This window comes from Centruroides sculpturatus, unplaced genomic scaffold (genome assembly GCF_000671375.1).
Source record: "Centruroides sculpturatus isolate CEXI.00-Female unplaced genomic scaffold, Cexi_2.0 scaffold18, whole genome shotgun sequence".
Classification (NCBI taxonomy): domain Eukaryota; kingdom Metazoa; phylum Arthropoda; class Arachnida; order Scorpiones; family Buthidae; genus Centruroides; species Centruroides sculpturatus.
The window spans coordinates 592,181-608,489 of NW_019384302.1; the positions used below are offsets into that span (position 1 = coordinate 592,181).

A 16,309-nucleotide genomic window follows, 5' to 3' on the forward strand; every position below is an offset into this window, starting at 1 on the left:
TATGTGAAAAATGTCGTTAAATAGATATTTGGCAAGAATGAGTACATAAAAATGATAACAACAAAATTGTAATCTCTTCTTCAATATCAATAAATGTGAATAATTTATTTTATATTTCTTATAATTCTTTTAACAATACAGTATTCAGTAATCTATTGTTGTTTGAGTATTGGTGAAAAAATAATTATTAAATACCATACTACTCAAGATAGAATTATCTTTTTGATTGAAGAAAAAATAAAATAGTAAATTTTTCACATTTATTGTTTGCTTAGTTATGGCATTTATCATGCCGTAACTAAACAAACAAACAAACATTTTTACCATAAGTATTTTTCATGTACGACAAAACAAAAATATGTTGTTAATCAAAAATTTATTTTAGCAGTTTGCGTTTGTTCAGTCGAGGACTGAGTGATTTCTTTTCCAGAATTTGTGTATGAATGTAGAATTGTTTGAGTTGGGAACAGTTTGAGTACTGAGATACTGCCATATTTTTGTATGTCATTTTTACAAATGATTACTTACCTCCAGTTAAAAAATAGTTTAATAACACTTACCATTTTTAGGTAAATAAACTGTACTTAAAAAATTTCTAATTAAACTGTACTAAATATGAAGATAATCTATAAAAACAAAACATAGCAAGTCTTAAAGGCTAAGGTCTAAAAGCAATGACGACATTTCCGTAATTAAAGCAATAATTACGGATAAAACAAGGTCCTTGTTTAATGAAATAAATTAAGAGACTGATGGAAAAAAGTCATTTGTGGAAAGTGGAAGTTGGTTTTTTGTGTCAAAAATCTTATATAAATTTACAATGTTAAAATTTCTGGTGTAGGAGCTAGTGCTGATATTACTTCAGCAAATGAATATTCAGCTGAATTTCAGAAAATATTTTATGAAGATGAACTGACTGTTTTAAAATGAATGAAATAGCCTTGTACAGGGAAAAGTTGTCTAGTAGGATGAACACAACTTGTGATGTGAAGTCTACTCCTGATTTTAAGGCTGAAAAAGATTAACTTGCTGAATTTACTACTGGGGCACAAGGCATTTGACGATACAGTAGGTCTTTTGAAAAACTGTGGACAGAGTGATTGAATATAGGATATCTCTTCGTCATTTTTATCAGTGTGCATCCTGAGTGATCTTTCAATCTTGANAGTCTACTCCTGATTTTAAGGCTGAAAAAGATTAACTTGCTGAATTTGCTACTGGGGCACAAGGCATTTGACACATTCAAACTAAACCACTGTGTGCACCATGCAGAGATATCTCATTATATGAAAGGTATTAATAAAACTTGTTTGCATGTTATGTGGAGTTTAATGAAAAAAAGCATGGTTAATTCAGACAATTTTTACTGAACAGTATTCTTTATAATTCTGTGTTGCAAATAACTAGCCTGATGAGGGTGTTTTAGTTCATAACAATGTTCCTAGGCATTCAAGAAACCTTTAAGATTTACATATTGATGTCTAGGGTATTAAGGCGAATTATTTGCCAGTCAACACTTTTGGAGCCTTAAAGGTATATGTTAAGTCTGCTTATGCAGAGCATTCAGAGGGATTGTTAAGGAAGTGCAAGTATCTGATTTGTTGTCTGTCACATTTTACTGGAAGTCCTTTAATGTTCTTAAGAGCGTAGAAAACATTTTAGCAGCCTGGAAAGAAGTGTCATGGTCATGTATGAATGGTATCTGGTAGAAGTTGTGTCCTAACACAGTTAGACTTTTCTGGGTTTGTACACATTTAAGATATATAACTGGTGTTGTGGGTGAAATGGTCAATAATGTTGACATTGATGATGTTAATTACTTACTGAAAGGAAATACTTTAAAGGAAGATTTGGAAAAGCTGGCAGCACAACTTACTAAAGATAAGAAGAGGACAGATAAGTTTAGTAAATGGTACTGCTGAGGATTCTCACACAAAAATATTTAAAATAGTTTTAATATTGATACAAACTGCTAATGAATCTCTTTGTGGTAATGATCCTGACTGGAAATTCGAGAGCTATAACAAATGCTCTCAAACCATATAATATGTCGAAGGAGAAAGGCCCAACAAACATCATTCCTTCAGCTCTTACAAGAAAAAAATTGGTTCTGTTGATCTAAAGACCCTCAACCAGGCACATCCCATTATGCCTGCTGTTTTCAATTATGTTTTTAATTTGCAACTTTTGTCTTGTTTTATTTATAAATAGTATTTATGTAAAAGAATTACAAAGTAACTACATTTCTGTATTAAAATTGAAAAATTAAAGTTTATTCATCAAAACAGTGGCTGGGAGCCTAACAATTTCATAAAATGAGACGTTACTGTTAATAGTGAATTAAATAATGAACATAAACTATAAAATTAAACAATTAAAAGACTAATAGAATACAAAATCACATCAATAAGATATTCTTGAAGATGAATTGTAATAATTCAAAAGCACTAGAATGCTTAATGCTGTACTTTTGTTAAATTTTCTGTATCAAAGCATTTTTTAAAATTAGAAATAGAATTAAATCAGTAAATTCAATGGGAAATATTTCTTTGGGTATTGTATGTATTAGATTATAAGTGAATAAATACAAATATTCATAATAAAGGACTAACATACTGATTAAAAGAACTTTAATATAAAAAAGAATAAAAGGTTTTAAGTAAGTAAAATATAATGAGATTTATAAAGTAATCAAAAAATATTGATATAGAAAAAGATGAAAAGTGGTATTTTCTTAATTTTAATTTTAAAAATAAATCATTCTAATTCTTACTACTAAAAAACTCTCTGAGTTGATATTTTTTTTTTATATTTGCTTGTTTTTAGTATCTGATTAAAAGTATTACAATAGTATGTATTATATACAATTAATTAAAGCAAAAAATGAGACAAGAAAAATATGAGTATTTGAGAAAAATAGGAATGTTAAAACAATTATTGGCAGAAGTCGAGCTAGGAAGAAAAATCATTGACAGAAATAATAAAGAACTTTAAAAGAAACATTAAATATAAAGCACTGTCTTTGCAAAATACATTTACAATTAAAGTATTACTGTGAAATAAAACAAAAAATAAAAATATTTTCCAGGTAATGTAGGCAACAATATAACAATAGAAGAATTAGTAATAGGCTTATAAGATCGTAAAGGAAATGTTGTCATTAATGCTAAAAAGGAAAACAATCAAATGACTTATGGATAAGAATATACAATGGCTTAAACAATGGATTGAATTAACATATCGATTATAATTTTGTAAATGAATATTCTCATTTATATTGAATTTGAAAAATAAAAATAAATTCATTTAATAGTTAAAAGTGTGTGTGTTTTTAAATGCTAGGTCTTTATACTTTTGAATTATTTTATGTACATTTTGGTATTTGTGTCCTCTGACATTTGAATTTTGAAAATGTTTAAGAATAACTTGAATGTTTTATGACTTCTATAAAATAAGATTGGTTATAAATGCTCTTTATTTTACTGTGCTAATTTACATTTTTGGTCTGTTTATGAAATAATAATTAAATCTTCTTTCCTACCTGTTAAAGCTATTTATATCAATACGAGTTTTGGTTGGATGCAAGCCAGTCATAACTCCTCGTAAGAGAACTATACAAGTCAGTTATGAGATGAGAATTTAAACCAAACGTGCACAAAATTAATTTTCAAAAACCTTTTTGTACAATATCGAAAACAAAATGAGAATTATTTTTATTATTTACCAAAATGATGTTGGACAGTTCTGTCGCGTCATAAATCAAAGCAAAAATTTTCAGGAATTTATAAGACATTTCAGAGTTGTTGTGTATTAACCACGTCTTGCAAATAATTAAATATGTTTATTGTACGACGAGATTGGTTTCGATAAAACAAACGGAGTCAAATATTAAAGACATTTAAAAAAGCAAAAAAAAGAAAAGATAAGACAGTTTAAACGTTAAATTAGTTTCTTCACAATGATTGTTTTTATTAAATTTTCATATGTTGATAAATTAATTTAACCATTTAAAACTTTAACGTAGCAGGATTCTATTTTTATTTCATTTTGTGTGTTTAAATTAAATCTAGTCCATCTAGTCATCACTTTTATTACTGTCTGTATCCCTCTGTTTTCTTAAAACATGGTCATATACACTTTATCTAGTATTCTTGAAATAGGTCACTTCTTTTTCTTGTTTAATTTAATGATTACTGTAATATATAAATAAAAAAACATTTTTTTTTTTTTGGTTAAATTTTTTGAAAGATGGAAATAGGATTCCTATTTACGTAGAGTTTAGAGTGCTTTTTAAAACTCAGTTTTCAGAAATTTAAAATTTTGCTGTATTTTCTCTGTTTTGAGATTCAGTTACTTTACAAAAACTAAGTACATCACTGAACTGGAGAAAGTATTCATTTATAAAACAATAATAAATGAAAATAAATAAACATAAAAACTAAATTTAATGTAGATTTAACAAAGTATAGTACTTGTGCATTTAGTGCTTATTTTTATTTTTTAATTTTAAAAGAAATTAATGTGTCATGATTATCTGAAAAGTAGCAATTGTTTGCATCTCTGATTAAAATTACATTAGTCAATACAGGTAATAGTAAATACGTATTTCAAATGATAAACTTGGTTTGAATAATTTTAGATACAATTAAAATGAATATTTATGTCATTTATGTGATTAAATTTTATGCATTTTTAGTTTCTTTATTTTAAAAAAACCAAGTTATGTAGATAATAGCTTTTATTTGTCAAATTTTAGATCTTAATTCATTCTTTACCTAATAAAAAATTCATTTTATAGATGTATTTAAAATATTAAGTTAGATTTATGTCATAATAAACATTAAATTAAATATTAAAACTGTTTCTAAATTAGTATAATTGAAAGTTGTATAAACATCTTAAGATTATTGACCTAACCTCTGTTAAAAGACCCGAAGGCATCGATTGTCATAATCACAATTGAATGTTTTTTTTAATAACTAAAAATTTTTTGTAACATTCTAATAGGATAAATGGACTCATTTTCAGTTTATAAAATTTACATTTAACATAATTTTAAGTAACGTGACTAATTGTAATATGTTTAACTATATTAACCTCAAATTTATTTTCTAAGAGACTATGATGCAAGGTAAAAGAAACTACCATTAATATTTGTAAGGCAAAAACATCTGGGTAATTCCGGGTCAATTCGACACAGCTGTTGACCTCGTGTTTTTAGAATTTCCTGAAAATTTGTGTATCAATAACTTCTAAGAGAAACTGTCCTTTTTTTTATTTTTTCCCTCTTTGTCGTTCAAGTAAACCGTAAACTGGAAACTCTCGAGATACTTTTATTAACTTGTTTTTGTGGTGATTGTTAATTACGATATCTCTTATTTCTNAATGTGTCATGATTATCTGAAAAGTAGCAATTGTTTGCATCTCTGATTAAAATTACATTAGTCAATACAGGTAATAGTAAATACGTATTTCAAATGATAAACTTGGTTTGAATAATTTTAGATACAATTAAAATGAATATTTATGTCATTTATGTGATTAAATTTTATGCATTTTTAGTTTCTTTATTTTAAAAAAACCAAGTTATGTAGATAATAGCTTTTATTTGTCAAATTTTAGATCTTAATTCATTCTTTACCTAATAAAAAATTCATTTTATAGATGTATTTAAAATATTAAGTTAGATTTATGTCATAATAAACATTAAATTAAATATTAAAACTGTTTCTAAATTAGTATAATTGAAAGTTGTATAAACATCTTAAGATTATTGACCTAACCTCTGTTAAAAGACCCGAAGGCATCGATTGTCATAATCACAATTGAATGTTTTTTTTAATAACTAAAAATTTTTTGTAACATTCTAATAGGATAAATGGACTCATTTTCAGTTTATAAAATTTACATTTAACATAATTTTAAGTAACGTGACTAATTGTAATATGTTTAACTATATTAACCTCAAATTTATTTTCTAAGAGACTATGATGCAAGGTAAAAGAAACTACCATTAATATTTGTAAGGCAAAAACATCTGGGTAATTCCGGGTCAATTCGACACAGCTGTTGACCTCGTGTTTTTAGAATTTCCTGAAAATTTGTGTATCAATAACTTCTAAGAGAAACTGTCCTTTTTTTTATTTTTTCCCTCTTTGTCGTTCAAGTAAACCGTAAACTGGAAACTCTCGAGATACTTTTATTAACTTGTTTTTGTGGTGATTGTTAATTACGATATCTCTTATTTCTATTTTTATTATTTGGCAGGAAATAATATAATTTAAATAAAAATAAATATTTAAAATTGCGATCTGTACTTTTGAAGATATCAGCTTTTAAATTTGAGAAATTACTGCAAACTTCAATATAAAATGTAACTTTGGGGAAGAAATCTATTGACTCCTCAAAACTTGTAGAAAATTATTATTTAAATTATATAATATTTTATATAAATCACATAAAATATAATATAATATAATGTATTTTTAAAGTAAATTTTATGAAAATTAAAAAAGCATTGACAGGGATGGCAATTAAATGCTTTATTGATACAACATTTAAAGACACTAAAAAGTGAATTTCTTGTATTACTTAAAGCTGTAAGTGCTATTGAATATTTAAAACTATAAACCTTATTAAAATAAATACTCAGTTTATTATAGTTTTTAAATCTTCATTTTAAATGATTATCAAAACAGAGTAAAAAAATTTATATGCATTTTATTATGTCTTAAAGATATAAAGTCAAGGATCTTCTTATATGGCAATGTACGGTTGTACAAATGATGATTCGTGTTTACGTTTCCAAGTTGTAGTTTCGAAACTGGTAAATTCACGGAGAAAAGGAAAAGTGTCAGATGTACAAATTATCAGTTTACATCATTTAAAAAGTTACTTTAACAAAGTAAATACTTTTAGAGGTCAGAAGGATTTATTTACTTACAACTTTTGTTAATTAAATTTCAAAAATGGGGCAATGTTCCATTTAAAATTACAAAAAAGAATGTCATTAAATGAGATTCATAATTGTCGGTGAGCGTATTTGGCAGCAATTAGTTAATGAGCGGACACCTGGCTCAAATGTCGACAAAAACAAGAGACCTTTACAAGATTTTTTGCTAGTAACTTTTTTTAGTGTTTGTCTTTCCAAAGTTTAAGATAAAAATAGAAAACAAATAAAAACAGTCTCTATATTAAACAGAAGATAATGTTACTTCTAATGATAACTTCGATACTAACTTTATATATTAATGAACAAATAAATAATGAAATATAGTCAGAATTCAAAGAAATTGAGACTCAAAGACAATTATTAATCTTTTAAATATCCTCAATATTTAATATATATGAGTTTATATCAGTTATTATAATAATAAGATTAATATACCTGTTATTGAAGCTAAAATTTTTAATTAAATAAGAATTGTAGATAGAATTGTTTTAGAAAAGGATGGACACAAGATAAGTTTCATCATTGACTGGATATATAATACAAAAAAAAAATGAAACATGTTATCAGAATATTGATATTATTAAAAAGTAACTACTACTAATTTACTGGTTATTATACAGTATATAGCATTTACAAATTATATTTAATTATTTTTAGTAATCGAGATAAATTTTTATACACACGCATATTAATTAATAGCTTAAAGACTAAATGAGCAGCTAACAAAAAGAAACAAAGCTTAGAAGATCAAACAGATGCAGCAAACTGCTCCATAGCATTGGAAGGATAAGATTATGGACAGCATTAAAGATTAACAATTAAAGTTAAATTATAATGCATTTAATGAAACTTGCTTAAAGAAACTCGTTTATAATTACGTACAATAAACTTTATAAATTATTCATAAATTGCCAATCACAGAAGAGAAACTCTGAAGGTACGTAGCTACGTATGCAAGTTCACAATCTGGTAAATTAAATGTCTGTCTTAAGGAGGAAAATGTTATCCTTTTATTGTCACAATAAATAGTTATGGTCATACAAGTTATAAAATGCAAGATATAGAAATTAGATTGAAAAATTAGGAGAATTTTTATATAAATATATCAATACTTATGTTTGGTAGAGATCATGTATCTGAAGTTGTCTTCTCTATTTTTATACACAAACAAAACACAATATTTGTTTGTGTTTAAAAATGTGATCACGTATGTAGTTGATATGCGTTGGGATTTTGAATTTGATTTAAAACTTCCTTATTGCTAAATAATAAAGTTTTTTATGATCATTGTGTGCCATACCTTGAAGCAATTAAATAAATTAAGTAAATAAGTATTAATGCTACATACCATTTTTATTTATTATATAAATCTATATACAATTGTTAGAAAATATGCGGAATTTCGATGCGTCATGCTGATTTTAAAACAAATATTTTAAAAGTAAGCACATTTGATACTTGTTTGGAATTTTTAAACAAATATAAACACAATAACGGAATTTTTCTTTGACGAATTAATCGATTAATATTTGTAAACGTTACATTAACCTCTGGAATCTGACTGTAAGGTATTTTGTATAAGGTACTGAATTAAATTTTAATCGTTTAGTAGTAGTTTAAATCAAAAGGTAATGATATTAAATTGGCTATTATTAAAATTGATCTATTTCTACTAATTGTATAAATATAAAATATAGAAGACAAATGTAATTAGATTCATTAGATTATATTCATTTCTTTTATAAATATATAATGTTTACTTTTTACGAAGGCGAAGTTTTCCTTTATCAAATAAATAATTTGATAAAGGAAAACTTTGCCTTTATATATGATTAAATGCGACGTTTCCTTTATAAAAACGTTTAAGGCTTCTAATATATTTCTCGATAATTATAATTCGACTCGACTCAATATTGTTATTCTTAAACAACATCTAGCCCACTTATTGTTGCATTATTTAACTGTTTACTATTTCTCAGTATTTATTTAAGGGCTTATCACAAATTGTGACTCATTTCTATCTCCTTTATTATTCTACTAATTATACATTACTACAAACATCTACATTTTTGGCCATTCTTAAATGCATTTCGGCTGATTCATTACAGTCTCTTCGGTCAGATAATATTGGCCAAATAAAACAACGTTAATTTGCACGACTCACACTGAAACTAACGACAAACACTAATAAATAACGCATTTAATTACCCGACAGAATACCTACAAATATTTAATTTTATACCTATTTTTACAAATACTTCCACTGCATATTATTTTACCGATTTACTCGCGTAAACATAATTACAATACTTCCGCGCTAAGTTGTACCGTTACACTAATATTTAATTACTTTAATTTTTCATATATAGTCTTAAAGTCAATAAAAGTAATTGCTTTATTGGATAGTATAGAATCATAAATACCATGATGACATTTTAAATTATCTATCGAATGACTGAGCGATAAAAGGAGGTGTCATCGTGAAGAATTCTTTGTCGTATTTGATGAAGACCGTTTTTTATCTTCCGTCCATTAGGACTGCTTTCACTGCAAAATCAGGCATCGAATTGAAACGTAAACCGAAATTCGGTGTTAATAATCTATTTTTAAATTTCCCTTCTAACCGAAATTAAAGTAAATAAAAATGATCATCGTCGCTACGTTTCGATATCAAAACGTACGTTGGTGATTTCTCTGTCATTTTTTTTTAATATTTTAAACCAGTAAAAAATTATCGTATTAAAAGTATAAATGAATAGTTACTTTCAGAATAATACTGAAAAGAAAGCAATCTGATTTACAATTTCGTAAATTTTAATTAAAATAAAGAATTTAGTTTTTATCTTTATCTCGTATTTTAAAACTAGCGTGTTCCAATTAAAATCGGCCCGACTCAGATGATAAAACATTAATGGTGTAAATTTTGTAGCGGATTTTTTACGTACAGTTATAGGATGGTCTCATACACTTTCCCTTTTATTTAAAAGGGAAAGTGTATGAGACCATCCCATAACTGTACGTAAATTGAAGGATTCGTAAAGCATTGAAGCTATCGATATCAATATTTTCCATAAGTTTCAGTTTGGATGTGATCAGTGGCGTGCCATCATTGGAAGCGATGGATGCGCCGCTTCCCTTGTATTTTCTAAAAAATAAATACATATTAATTTTAATTATATGAAAATAATCGCACAATATTTTATNATATTATGTTTAGTATTGATTGTTATATTTATATTCATATAACTGTTTTTCGAGTAGAAAATTTTTTATAATTGATATAATCGTATTATTTATTAAAATGTAAAATACGAGATAATTACAGTATATGTCAATTATAATAGAAAATCAATAATATTTTAAAATGGTTTGCTTGTGAAATAAATAAGGAAAAGTTTGTTCCGTGTCCAATAAGATTTTGTTTTTTTTCCCACAATATATTATCTATTATTTATGATGTATTTTCCTATTTCTGAAGAACTTGCCCTTCGACAATTAAGCTTATTTTTTCCTGTTGGTTTAATACAATAACAAGATTTAAATAATTTTGCTGAAGTCTATCATTTAAATTTTAATGCAAAGTTAAAGTTTAAATGATAGGCTTTAACTGATGCAAGAACTGTTATTATTGATAAATAAATACACATGTAAATACTGTTGTTTACTCTTTTGTTTTCTTTTATAAATTTGAAAATTTTTCTTTTAGGAATACGATAACGAGGCAGAATCTCTAGTGTGCAATTTAGAAATAAGTAACGAAGACGAAGACGTGGACATAGGTACGATTTTATGGTTTTGACGTATTCGTTTCTCGACACCTCTTCATAATTGTCCGTTTCAAACAGCTTTAAAATTGGCACAAGTCGACATGTATACGAGAAGAGTGCGCGAACGTTTCAGGAGAAAGAGACTATCGAGAAATCACGGGCTAGTGAGCCTTTTTTTTAACACTTGTAACAAACAAAAGTCGACGACGTCGAAGAAGAAGCCGTCGAAAGACGAAAAGTGAGTGGATTCAAATATGTATTTAAGGGAGTGACAATTACAAAAAGTTTATTATAATTATTTTCTGTTTGTATATTTTATAGAGAATTTCAAGATAAAACTAGAGTCTTCTGCCAGTTTCAGTCTGCATCTGAACAGACACAATTATTTGAAAATTTGCAAAGTATTTTGACTTTTCCTAAATATGCTTCTTTAACATTTGTGATTAATTATTAAATTAATACATTTATTTTAAACTTTTGCAAAAGATATCGACAAGTAAAATTAAAAACTATATTTTTAAATTTTATTTATTTATGTTAGAATAAGTATAATCAATTTGAAAAAAATCAGTTAAATCAAGATGTATAAATAAAAGATATGTTAATAAAATCCAAATAATTTATGAATAATACAGCAATGTTGAGAAGACCAACACAGATATTTGAACAAGATTCCATGCATATTTTTTGATTTGCCAAAAGCATTTGCTAGTTTAATAAATTTATTAAATTTTAAGGTACAGTAGACCCCCATAACACTGTTGATAATTCCGTTTTATATGAATTCCACGTTGTACGAGTCACTTAGATTTTACAAATATGTGCGCCGGGCTGCGAACGGCTCACATATTTGTAAAATCTAAATGACTCGTACAACATGGAATTCATATAAAACGGAATTATCAACAGTGTTATAGAGGAGTCTACTGTATATCCTGAAACGTAGCATATTCAGCCAGTTAATTATCTATTAGAATGAACAAAGAATAGCGAATACTGATTTTTACAGCTTCCACGTCATTTTGTAGCCACAGATTACTTTGAATGGGATGCCATCTAAAAAATTAATTTTTCATTTACATATCAACATTCTCAAATACTGATACAAAATTAATAATTTTAAAAATAAATCATTCTAATTCTTACTACTAAAAAACTCTCTGAGTTGATATTTTTTTTTTATATTTGCTTGTTTTTAGTATCTGATTATTATTAAATTGTTTCAGAGGAAAAAGAAAGTAAAGTGAGAATAAAAGAACTTATGAAGTATAGGAGAAATGGCTTGACGAAATTAGACGGTGAGAAATTCAAGTATTTTAGTTATAATCATAACTTAATAGAATGTAATATTTCAGACAGTTAAAGATGTTCAGATTACAATTAGATTGCATCTTAAAATACATTCCTAAAAGTCTCTAAATAAGATAAAAATTAGTGTTATGAAATAGTTAAGCATTCCTTTTCATTGCATCAAATATACAGATAAATGAGAATATATCAAAATTATAAAATAAGTGAATAATGCCCATTTGTATATTTACACTTTATTTATTATGCAAATAGTTTACATGATAAAACATAATTTATAATAAACCATTTTCTTCTCATTATACAAAATTAAATGATTTGTTCTTTTAATTGCTTTTTATTAAATTGAAATTTATAATTATTTTAATATCAAATTCTTAATAAAAACATCACATCTGGAATATTCATTGCATGAAAACTGTACTGTCATTAAACAAATAAGGAAAAATTTTTTATTTATTAATCTCACTGGCATCTGGAAATTATTACACAACTGGCTAAAACCAATAACAGAATTAATAAAAGGTGGAATTCTTATTCTGGTTAGAATTATATAAGATGATATTAATTTCGAAAATAAATATTTTGTTCAATACAACAATTTGAGACTAAAACTTTGTTAAATATTCAGATTACATTTGTTGTGTTGTGTAAATCAAACTGAATAATTTTTAAAAGAGTTTCTGTAGCTGGCTTTTTTAAGAGATTTGCTTTGTTACAAATTTTAAAATTGTAATAGCAATAGATAGAACTATCTGCCATTATACTTATTCTAGGATCAAGATATTACACCTAAACTCTAGCCCCCAGAACTAGTTAGTTCTATCAATACCACCACTGACAGGAATTGTCCCATTAAAGTCCGAGCTTACTCGTTTTTCAATTTTGCGGGAGCATTTCTTGTTTTGTGGTGTTGTGGCAAATGTGGGTTAATACGGAAGGCCGGTCTGTTGAAAATGCCGTCCACCTTTGAAGTACGGATGCGATGTTATTTTGTAGCAATGCGTTTACGTTTTAGACTTTTATCGTTTGAGCTTCAGACGTATCCCGTTAAAATTTTGGATAGAATAGCTTTTAGTTTTTCTAATTTTATCATTTCTTTCACCGTAATTAATCACATTTGTCATCTTATATATATCTACAGATTAATATTCTACATAGAGCAATATGTGTTCATTCAATCCAAAATATTATTTTAACTCTTTGGTCTTAGCAACATTAACAAAATGAATTGTTCAAGAGTTTAGAACAAGAATTTACAATTCAAATCTAATAAATTGGCTTTTAAAGTGTATATTTTTGAAAAACACTTAAACATAGAACGTAGTAATAATTTCTTATTTTTATTCTAAAATTTTTGGCATTTATACAGAAATTAATTATGGATTTTGTTTCTTGACAAAATACAATTTATTATTTTTATGATGATAGATTTATGTAGTAAATCCCAGCAGTATCTTTTAACAAAAAGGAAAGTTATCTACAATATATCAATACTATTTTCCATTATTTTTGCTTAAATCTATTATTTAATCCAAGTTATTCTGTAGTGTAGTATTTATTCTATTTTATTTAACTGTATTATGTTTTGTTTTATTGCTTATCTAATTTATACTTACTTAATATATATGGAGAAAAAATAATTTTGGTGATTTTTTTTTCTCCATTCTCTGATTAACAATTACCATACTGTATTAAATTTCCTGATCTGTTTTATATATGTAGCATATTTACAACTCAATTGCTAAAGCCCCTCTTCAATGTCATGTTTAAGCAATTCTAAATTATTTTCAGAGAACAGTAGATTTAAAGAGTATTTGGTATTTTCCCCATTCATTATTATATAATATATATCTTTGACAGGTGCAAATTTTAAATCTTAAATGATAATCCTTTCTGTTATAATATAATAGTAAGTTTTTACATTTATGAAGTTACTTACTAGTAATCATATAGTCATATGGTAACCATAATTTTGTCAAAATTATGGTTATGGTTCCATTTTTATAATTATACAGTCGACCCCCTATAACTTAGATTTTACAAATACGTGTGCCAAGCTGTGAATGGCTCACGTATTTGTAAAATCTATGTGACTCGTACAACGTGGAATTCATATAAAACGGAAAAATCAACAGTGTTATAGGGGGGTCGACTGTAAATGTGGGGCGAAGCATTTTTTCAAATAGTTTCTGGCTTGTATGTCTGTCAAATGTGTTAAAAAGACAGAATATGACAACTTAAAATATTGCAGAAGGTTACAAAATACAGGAATAGTATCAGAAGAATATCTGCTAACATATTCACTCTCTGGAATTTATTTTTAGTTTTGACACAACCGACTTTATTATAAAATAAATATAAAATCAGTGTATTTATTTGTTAACGTACAATTAAATAATAATTTAATTCGTAACACTATGTATTCAAAGTGTTGTTTTTTCTGTTTGGAGTCCGAATTTAATAGTCTGTTAGAGATAGGAAAGACGTTTTTAATCTTGGAGTTTATTTAAATTTTCTTACCGTTTCTCCGAAATTGTTATTTTTATAATAAATTATAGATATGATATAAACAAGAACTTTAATCGTGCCTAAGTTTTCTTTTGTATAATAAAAATAACGAAAAACTACATTTTAAATTAGTAACATCCAGATTTTTACAAATGTAAATATAAAGACGTAACTCTGTTGACTTTACAAGTAACATCACTCTCAGTCGAATTTCCCATTCTCCGCATCACCAAAACGTTATTCTGTATCTTGCAGCTTTTTAACAAAAGCGTAGGTTATTTAATTTTATTAAAATGTCTGGAGCAAAATGACGTAAACAAAATTAAAGCTTCGTACAGGGCCTTCCCCCACACACACTAACATCCATACAGTCGACCCCCCTATAACACTGTTTTATATGAATTCCATGTTGTACGAGTCACTTAGATTTTACAAATACGTATGCCAAGCTGTGAACGGCTCACGTATTTGTAAGATCTAAGTGATTCGTACAACATGGAATTCATATAACACGGAAAAATCAACAATGTTATAGGGGGTCGACTGTACATTATTTATTTATATAATTACGATAAAATAGTATTTGATTGATACGAGCGAATTTAATGTAACCGGAGACGAACTTTTTTTCCGTGTAGAATGCGCAGAATTCGAAACGGCCAGGTATAAAAGAGAAAAGAAGAAAGAAAACAAAAAGAAATCCGTAAGAATTCATTTGAAATATTTTTCTAAGATATATTCTGGTAGAACATACCAAATGGTTTTTTTTTTATTGACGTTTTTAGAGTAACTGCGCCTCGATTCACAGAAGGTCGAACGTGTCGAAAAAACAAGAGTAAGTACAAGTAGATAAATTATAAACGAGAGCATTTGACGGCGGACGGACCCTGGCTAATTTTCTATTTGGAAAATTTCAGAGACAAGAGCGGAAACGACATCTCTTCCGAAGAGCAAGGTGGGAGATTGACGGGTTTGAGCCTTTTCTTCCGGTTACGTCACGCGCGATTAGCCCATTTAACGGACATTTTCAATTATTAGGAGAAAACGAGACCAAAGAAGAATCCAAGGAAGTGGACGCGTCCACCCAACCCGGATACAACCTTCTTTCGGAGCGCGAAAAAAAGGTGCGCAATCCAATTACATAAAGTCTTTTTTTGTTTTTTAGGGGATAATCCGGCCCACAATCGGATTTTCTCGTTTTAATTCACGGCGCCCAAATCGTAATATGTCCTTACCGCCGAGGTAAGAAATTACCGGCAAATTACCGCATTTGACGGTAATTTCTTACCTCGGCGGTAAGGACAGATTACGATTTGGGCGCCGACCAATTATATTAATCGGAAATATTTCCAACTTTATAGTTTGAACCCCGGGTTTTTAAAGCATTTATTTCTTTGTCTTTTTAGCTGTGCTCGTCCCTAGGACTGAAGCCGTTGTATTATATTTCCTTTAAAACCATTTTATTAAAAGTAAGTTGGTTTTTATCCGTTTTATATCGTTTTATCGAATGTAATAAAATATTTCGTAATCCGGTTGTTTTTGTTTTTTTTTTTCGTCGCGTTCCGTTTTTCGGCGGAAGTTAAAAAAATAAAAATAAAATGACGGAAAGTCTTCCTCCGTCTACGTCTGGGGAATACGTTGGTTGCCGGAGCGTAAGGAAAGGAGGGAAGAAAAATCCCGGTGGGCGTAGACGGGGGAAGGCGCGGACTCTTAGACTTTGGAAGAGAAGGACGGTATGGACGGCACTCGAACCCGCGGGAAACTCTTCCGG

At 27.5% G+C, this 16,309-nt stretch overlaps 1 protein-coding gene across 1 annotated transcript in view; it reads left to right on the forward strand.

Moving 5' to 3' along the window:
* The window catches only part of LOC111614186 (transcriptional adapter 2-beta-like), a 49,466-nt gene that overhangs the window by 32,474 nt on the left and 683 nt on the right, over positions 1–16,309 (forward strand). Inside the window, exons 7-15 of the mRNA XM_023355593.1 lie at positions 10,659–10,731; positions 10,798–10,957; positions 11,041–11,120; positions 11,946–12,017; positions 15,177–15,241; positions 15,324–15,373; positions 15,456–15,493; positions 15,577–15,662; positions 15,945–16,007. Coding sequence (XP_023211361.1) covers positions 10,659–10,731; positions 10,798–10,957; positions 11,041–11,120; positions 11,946–12,017; positions 15,177–15,241; positions 15,324–15,373; positions 15,456–15,493; positions 15,577–15,662; positions 15,945–16,007 — 687 coding nt within the window. The remainder of the gene's footprint in view (positions 1–10,658; positions 10,732–10,797; positions 10,958–11,040; positions 11,121–11,945; positions 12,018–15,176; positions 15,242–15,323; positions 15,374–15,455; positions 15,494–15,576; positions 15,663–15,944; positions 16,008–16,309) is intronic.